This window comes from Fragaria vesca, linkage group LG5, assembly GCF_000184155.1.
Source record: "Fragaria vesca subsp. vesca linkage group LG5, FraVesHawaii_1.0, whole genome shotgun sequence".
NCBI classification, from domain to species: Eukaryota; Viridiplantae; Streptophyta; class Magnoliopsida; order Rosales; family Rosaceae; genus Fragaria; species Fragaria vesca.
In genome coordinates, this window is record NC_020495.1 from 28,534,140 (window position 1) to 28,542,631 (window position 8,492).

General features: G+C 39.1%; 1 protein-coding gene across 1 annotated transcript in view; it reads left to right on the forward strand.

The window, feature by feature from the left end:
* Window positions 1–6,737: 6,737 nt before the first annotated feature.
* The window catches only part of LOC101293693 (niemann-Pick C1 protein-like), a 15,523-nt gene continuing 13,768 nt past the window's right edge, over window positions 6,738–8,492 (forward strand). The window contains exons 1-5 of the mRNA XM_004301931.1: window positions 6,738–6,777; window positions 7,221–7,314; window positions 7,440–7,547; window positions 7,712–7,828; window positions 8,257–8,407. Coding sequence (XP_004301979.1) covers window positions 7,243–7,314; window positions 7,440–7,547; window positions 7,712–7,828; window positions 8,257–8,407 — 448 coding nt within the window. The 5' untranslated portion in view covers window positions 6,738–6,777; window positions 7,221–7,242. The remainder of the gene's footprint in view (window positions 6,778–7,220; window positions 7,315–7,439; window positions 7,548–7,711; window positions 7,829–8,256; window positions 8,408–8,492) is intronic.

The following is an 8,492-nucleotide window of genomic DNA, read 5'->3' on the forward strand; positions in this document are numbered from 1 at the left end:
TTCCAGGACTGACCGGCGACAAGTTTTCCTGCCGGATTGAAGCTCTGGACGGAAAACACCATGATTGATCAAGGTTGGCCGGAAAACTTGTCGCCGGCCAATCCTGGAAGGAGAGAAGCCGTTGCCGGCGTGAGACTGCAGAGAACGGACGAAGTCCGCACTTTAAGCCGGAGTGCGTCCGCTCTACATCCGACCTCTATATATATATATATATATATCGTTGCGGCTAGAAGTTGCATTGATAAATTAGTTAGTGGCCATGGGGTTGTTGATTTAATGTAGCTAGCTTCTGGTGGGAACATACATGGTGTCATGCCCGAGTGTGGTTTTGCTACTGATTTTATTGCTAGGGTCGTGATTGATATGTGACATTCTACTAGAATATTTACTGATTTTACTCCAAGAACTCTCGAGATTTATACATACTTTACATATTAGATTGAATTAAAAAAAAAACAAGAAGAACTTCAACATCAAATCGTTTCAAGAAGATATCGCGTGTATATATCTTGCTAAATTTGTGACTATTGATGTTTAATCCTAGTCAGTTAATCATAATTCTGTGTGATTTTTGGTTTCTTTTTATCGCTTAAATGAAATATGGTTGGAAAAAGTAATAGTCCATACGCATTTTGTCATGAAAATTCTTTTTTTTTTTTTTTTGTAGTAATGAAAAACTTAGGCTTAGCAAGTTAATTAAGGTGTGAACGACATACAATGAAAAAAAAAAATTTAAAGTATTATGGCACGTCTCCATTATTGCTAACAATTTTATATAAGGAGTTGTTATTCACACACTCTATTTTGTTATTCGCATACCATTATCTTTTTTTTTAGAAGAAATAACTTTATTGATAACAAAAAAAAAATTACAGCAAAATAAAATGACATGTTGTGGTAGCTACACCACGACACATATTTCCATAAAGATCCGTAATTACGGGTCCATCACTAATAACAACATCCATGAGCCAAATGAGCCAAACCCCTAACCTAATGCCACACTCAAAAAGAGATGCACAACCCCGGGAGTAACGGTACAACCTTGCCACCAACACTATAACAAGCCAATTCCATTTTTCAACACCGTGTCCAAATACCACCAGACCACGTGCAAAGACAATCCACCCTCATATTGACAACCAGACAACACCGATTTTAAAAATAATCCCTAGGAATGACTCCACTGAAGTAGCATAGGAATGATGCCACTGAAGTAGCATACCGACTAGAACACGACTCCTAAACCCTCGCTCAAAAGAGGAGGGACTGAATAAACCTAACCAAAAACCTAAAATAACCAACCAAAAAACAATAAAGGACCACAATAGACCCAACACCACTCCCCAAGCCCAAGCCCATCGAGCTAGCCCAACAGAAGATCCAACCCTATCCCATTTAGCCCAACAAGACCACCGCATCCCCATCTGCCTTTCACCGCTAGCGCCATCGCAAGGCTTGTACAGTCGTCGGCGCCGGAGCCTCGTCATCCCATCTGATCTCCACCGTACCCCGCCACGAAGCCAACAATCCCTTCTTCTAGAAACAAAACCGTCGTTGATCTGTGAGGGCACAGATCCGCCGTTGGTCTGTGTCAACGTTGAACCACTGTAGTTCCTAGCCTCGCAGCAAGCCACCGCGTTAAATCTACGAGGCTCCAACCCCACACCGATGCCAGATCTCAGCCTCCATAATCTCTGAACTTCGATAGCCTTCCTTCTCTGAAATGAAAACAAGATTCAATCCCTCCGCCATAAAGCTGACCTGAGAAACCTGCAACCCGACCAACGCAGCCCGTCCGGCCGCACCAACCCAATGTCAATGAGGCCAGAAGCCAGCGCCGACTTGGGGGCGCCACCGAACAAGCCAACTAGAACACCCTTTTTCCAAAACTTCCTGCTTTTACGGAGCAAAACCTAACCCCGCACACCCTCATCTATAATGAGAGCCAACCATGAATCAAGCTGAATGGGTAGTTTGTACATGAAATTGAATTTGGGTGAGTAACACCATTACCACAAATGGTAATGTATTTGCTACTAAAATTGTTGGATTTGTTGTTCGCAATTTTGATTGCCTCTGTTGGTCATAGCTTCCTTTAACAAGTTCAACTGTAACATATGGTGAAAGAAATCTAATCCCTTATGAAACGTCTTCATATTGCTAACAAACATCATGTACCCTACCCTGTATATAAAGGGTCATGTAGTTGCTAATAAGATGGGTCGATTTGTTGCTCGCGGGTCAGGTTACTTATTTTGGTTAGATGGAGGGACCAATTCAGTTTCCTCAAGTGATAAAACATTAATCATTATATCATCTAAATTTTATCAAATTACACTAAAGGTGAGATTCATTTCTAAAAACAGAATTTCCTGCTCTACTTTTGGTAATTAGAAGACAATTATTCAGATATATTAGGCAACGATGTTGGAAAAGATATATGTCGACCTTAAAAGACAAATGTTGGGGTTTGGAGTAGATGAATAAAAAAATGATATGGAGGAACAACAAATTTTCGATAATTAAGTTAGCCGCACCCTTCTACAATGTTCGATGAGGTTTCTTAATGCTTCACGTCGGCTCTAGCCATCCATGACGGTGATTCTCCATCTTTCGGTGTCATGAGGTCTTCTCCGGTGCGCAACAGTTCTTTGCTGTTGGTAGGCTTCTCACTTTGAAACGCAAAATCCCAGATCCGAAAGCCGTCATTGGCACTCTCACCTCTGTATGAGATTTGCATAATCGTCTCCAGATGAGGGCAAGGGCGGACCGCTTTGTGCTTTGTTTCACCAAGTTTCACCAAAGCCGATGACTGGAAAAATATCCTGACTAGCAGTCCTTGGTTCTATGGACAATCTATGTTCGTTCTTGCTGAGTATGATGGTTTGGAAGATGTGGCTTTTGTTCCGATTGATTCATTCCCTGTCTGGGTCGAAATCAAAGGTCTTCCAGATGCGCTTATGACTGATGAAGCGGTTGAGAAGGTGGGTTGGACTCTAGGGTAGGTTCAACATGTTGATCAGATGAACATCAGAAGGGGAACCCAGGCTCGGGTCCGAATTTTGCAGAAGCTATGTGCGCCAATCAAGGAGGCTTTTGGTGAGATGCCATTCGAATTCAGATCGAGAAGATTTCCGGTGAAGTTGAATGTAAAGTATGATCGGACGGTGGGCTTCTGTAGGGTTTGTGGTCTCCTGGTGCATTCAGAATCGGGGTGTAGGTCCTAGCACGCTGCCGAAATTGTCATTCTCTATTCCAGGCATATCGGCAGCAGATTTGGCTTTGAAGTTGGATAGGCTGCTGACTCCTCTTGTTTTGCAGTCGGCTCCAATTGCAGCGCTGACGGTCATTGTGGAGACTCCTTCGGTATCTACCCCTACCCCTATTTCTGGTGTTAAGAGAGGTATGGAACTAGTTTTAGTTCCTTTGGGGAAACGAGGTAAAGGAGATGAGGACTCAGAGTCTATGGCTTTGGTGCCTTATGTGTTGGACTTCTCATCGGAGATGGCTCTAGCCCATTCGGGTGGTGTGATTGTGGTTTCTCTGGTGAAGAAAAGGAAGCCAGGTCGTCCAAAGGGTTTAAACAAGAAACTTGTTGTTGTTGCTGACTAGACTGCGCAGGGGCCGAAAAGGGCTAAGAAACATTGTTTTGGAGCTCGAAAAAATTTGAAGAAGGAGTTGGATAAAACACAGGTTCCTGTGGTAAGTACTGAGGTTTCTTCTGAAGAAGAGGGAGATGGAGCCGGGGTCTGGTGTTTTTGCGGGTGGAAACTTTTCTGGAGGTAGCTCGTCTGGGGTCTCCTCTTCAGAGTAGTTGGTTTTTGATGTCTTCTGAATAAGTTAGTTATCAAAATAAATGTGGTTTTTCTAGGACTTTGTTAGGTTTGCTTCTGTTTTGTTCTTTTGGATTTCTTGGTTCTCTGGTTCTGGTTACTTTGTCTGAGGTGCAATGCTTATGGTTTGCAGCATAGGATTTACCTAGGATAGCTTTGGTTTTCTTAGGTAGATTCGCATGATTCTTTTCTAACGTTTGCCCGCGAGGGTGTGTCATGTTCATGTTGTAATTTGATTTTCAGTTATCAATTAGGGATGACAATAATCCCCAACGGGTAGGGTACCCACGGGTATTCGACCCTAACGAGAGAGATATACGAGGATAAACGGGTGACGGGTATGGGGATTTTCAGTATTCAGATTTTTGAATCGGGTACGGGGCAGGTATGATATTTTGATATTCGTCCTTATCCTCACCCATTTAGGGTGTAAATATTATTTTTTAATATATATTATTTATAAATAGATATTTATGTAAAATCTTTTGTAATAATAAATAATTATAGAAACTTCTTTTTTAACCGAGACTTGTATTCGTTTTTGTTAGATTGAATCAAGAAACTTATTTATATATGTATTTGACTTTATTTTCATATTTCTATATTTCGTAATTATTTTTTAAAAATTAATTATTACATAATTGTTAACTGGGATCAGGGCGGGTATGGGAACGTAATCTCTAAAGGGGACGGGTACGGGGAATTCCCATTAATTCTCTAATTACGGGGAATGGGGCGGGTACAGGAATGAGGAATGAAAAAGGGTACGAGTATGGTATTTTGATCCCTTGACCCTACCATACCCATTGCCATCCCTATTATCAATATATCAATGGCTAACGTCCATTTATATATAAAAAAAAAAGACAATTATTCAGTCAAAAATAAATAAATTAGAAGACAATTAAATTTCATGTGACAAACCATTGCAAGTGGCTTAATGCTCCTTGTCTAGTTGGGTGTACTTTCTGACTTAAGTTTGAACCTTGAAGCTGTTAAAATGTTTATACACTATGCTGCAATGCATAGTTAGAGCATTTCACATGTAACGAGAGTTTCTTAAATGTCAAAAAAATTGCTAGAAATTTATTTATTTTTTGCATGATTTTTAGTCTAATTTAAATGTGATATGTAAAAAAATTACGGTAAACAGTTTCTCCTTTTCACCACACCAAACATGTGGCATTTAAACTTGAGTTTTAGCATCATGATATCATTTTTGTCCGTTTGTTCTTAAACGTTTGTCATCTATTGAACACTGTTCAATATTAACCACACGTAATTAACTGTACCAACCCATGTAGCTGAAGCATGACACTTGAGATTTAGTGCAATTTGGCATTTACTGTGAAATTAAAAAAAAAAGAAAGTCAAAAACAAGATGCCAAAGTGAAAATACGACATTAAGGATCACAGTGACATCATGCGTCTCTATCACTTAACAACCGCACTGAATGCCAAAGATGAGACACATGTTCTACATTTGTGGCATCTTCACACTCTTCCAGAATCCAAACCAACCCATTCTGTCACTACTGCCCAAAGATTGTGCTCACTTCCAAATTCGACTTAGTTCCAAATCACTAGCACAGTCCCCCCTAATCTCATCACCTTACCAACATCCATCTTTACCCAAAACCTCCACTCCCTCTTTTCTCTCAACAACCCCTGAACACTTACGAAGTGACTAAACGAAATAATGAATTGTTTGATTCGAGAGTATTACTGAGTATACATCTTTCTCACTACTAGGACACAAGGACGTTTACGCAAAGACATATAAAGAAGGAAAAAATAGACTACATTTGTCGAGGACCACATACATTTGGTAATCTAGAACTACTAAGTAATTTCAGCAAACCCAAATACAGAAATACGGGAGAAAACCATTCTTTGAATTTAAGGATGAAAGATCAAGAGGAAAAATAAATCGAAGCAGTTAAATTGTCAAACTTGGCAATCCGAAAGTCCAGAATAACTGAATAATTTTTCTATTAAATGTGAGAGTGATCCCAAAAATCAGAAATCACCAAAAAGTTAGTGATATAATTTGAACTAAGTTGACGAAGACCAGATACATTCGGTAATTAGCAGCTACTGAATAATTTCGCTATTAAATGTGACAGCAAAACCTGAAAATGAAAATTTCTCATTGAAACCACTCTTTTAGAATTTGAGGATGAATTTACAGGAACACCCTCGCCGTATCCGGTTCACTGTGTGACCGCAGTCCTGAAAGAGGCTGAAAACAATTCCAGACTCTACGTTCCGACAAAACCAACCGAAAGCAAGGGCAGAATCGTAAAACCACGACCCACCCCACCCCTCTGACCCTGGAGTGAATTGCCAACGCCAAGAGGACTCTCCTCTCAGTAACTATAAATACCCTTCTTTGTACTCTCCTACTCTCTCTCTCTCTCTCTCCCTCACTATAAAACTCTTCCCTTTCTTCTTCTTCCGCAAATTCCTAGAGGATCATCTTCTTCCTTCCCTTCGCTTCAGACGCTGGAGCTCTCACGCCGATACGACAATGGCGCTCCTCCGCGTACGGCACGTCGTTTTCCTCTCTCTCTTCCAGGCACGAGCTTCGCTACTCTCTCTCTCTCTGCTCCTTCTTTTCCGTTTCTCTTTTGTCTTCAATTCCCGGATTTCAATGCGGCTTTCTCGCTGAAGCACCACCACTAAGCTTCCTTGTTTGTTTCGTCATCACCGGAACCGAAAATGATTTCCAGTTTTTATTTTTTTTTAAGTGTTTTATAGTGAGTTCAGAATTCAGAGTCTTCTTGAGTAAAGCGACCTGGAAATTGAAGTTGATTGAGGATTTTGAATTTTTTTTATTATCTCCGGTGATGTTGAATTTTGTTGTTATATATATGTTTCAGGTGCTATGGATTCTACCTGTGGTGTATGCTCAGAGTTCTATAAGTTCCAATGCAACAAGGTGAGGCTTCCTTCTGATTTCTCTGAAACTTAATTACTTTTTTTTTTTTTTTCTAGTCATTTATTTTTTTCTTTTAATTTTATACTTTTCACTTTTATGAGCTAAATTTTGACTTTATGAGCTAATTGATGCACATGTTGGTGTTAGTTGAAACACTGATATTCCCTGCTGATGTGGGGTGTGCATGCGGTGGTCTATATGATTCTGTTACTTTTCATTTTTTATGAATCTTTTTTTATTTTATTATTCTTTTTAATATGAATGCCTTTGAAGTAGCAATTTTGAGTTGCTCATATTACTGATGAATCAAATACATTGAAAATACGTGCTTGATTTTCTTTTTTTCTTTTTTCTTCTGTAGATACTGTAGTTGACAAAATAAGTAGAGTTTTTCTCTGTCTCACGTTTTTTTTTTTTGTTGCTATTGTTTTGTCCATGTGAAGGCATTCTGAAGAATATTGTGCTATGTATGACATTTGCGGTAAACGTAGTGATGGAAAAGTATTGAACTGTCCGTTCGGTTCCCCATCTGTAAAGGTATATTGCAGAAGCTGTTCTTTTATGATTTGATTGACTACTTTGAGATTTCCCCTGTTTTGTATTCTATCTGATTGAAGCTCTCTCAAGGTTAACAAAGTGATCACATATTTCATGTCTTACAGCCAAGTGACTTGCTTTCATCTAAGATTCAAAGTTTATGTCCAACAATTACTGGAAATGTCTGTTGTACAGCAGCCCAGTTTGACACATTACGTGCATCGGTTCAGCAAGTAAGTATTTTTTTTTCTTGTTTAGAGTTGACACTATGCTAAGTCATCAACAAAATTAGAGTTATTCATTCTGCTGTTGGGAAACATATCAAATTCACCCAGATAATAACATATACACGAATTATTCAAAAAATAACATATACACTTTCGTACTATTTTTGCAGGCAATTCCCTTCCTTGTAGGTTGTCCAGCATGCTTAAGAAACTTTTTGAACCTCTTCTGTGAGCTTACCTGCTCTCCAAATCAGAGTTTATTTATCAATGTGACATCTGTAAACAAGGTCAGGAAACCCTGATCACATCTCCCGGTTATGCTATTAATGTTTTTTATTTTATTTATTTTATATAGTTTATATTTCCCCGCCATCTTGCCACCACAATCTTACTCTAAATTGGATACATCTATATATATGACCTCAAGTGCAGCACGAAACATTTATTCGTTTGATTACAAACTTCATGTCAACCAGTATATGATTATTGGTTATAGTTAAGATCATCATTTAATCAGTGAACACCTTGTCCTCTAATTATTTACTCCTATTTATTGATTTTCTTTTTTGGACGTTTGTCATGTAAAACAGTCCTTTACTAGAAATGTTAACATTTTTTTGACTGAAAGAGTGATTATGATTATAAGTCTTCCGGGAGAGGTAGCCAATACTGTGCATCTAGAAGAGTATAAAGTTATGGTCTCATTGCTTTTCAGGTAAATAACAATATGACCATTGGAGGGATTGACTTTTACATAACTGATGCTTTTGGTGAGGGTCTGTATGACTCCTGCAAGGATGTCAAGTTTGGTACTATGAATTCTCGAGCTATGGAATTCATTGGTGCTGGTGCTCAGAATTTTAAAGGTGAACTCTTGCATTCTGAAAAGTGAAAACCACAATTCTCTCTCTCTCTCTCTTCACCCCTCTGTGTCTCTGTCTCTGTCTCTCC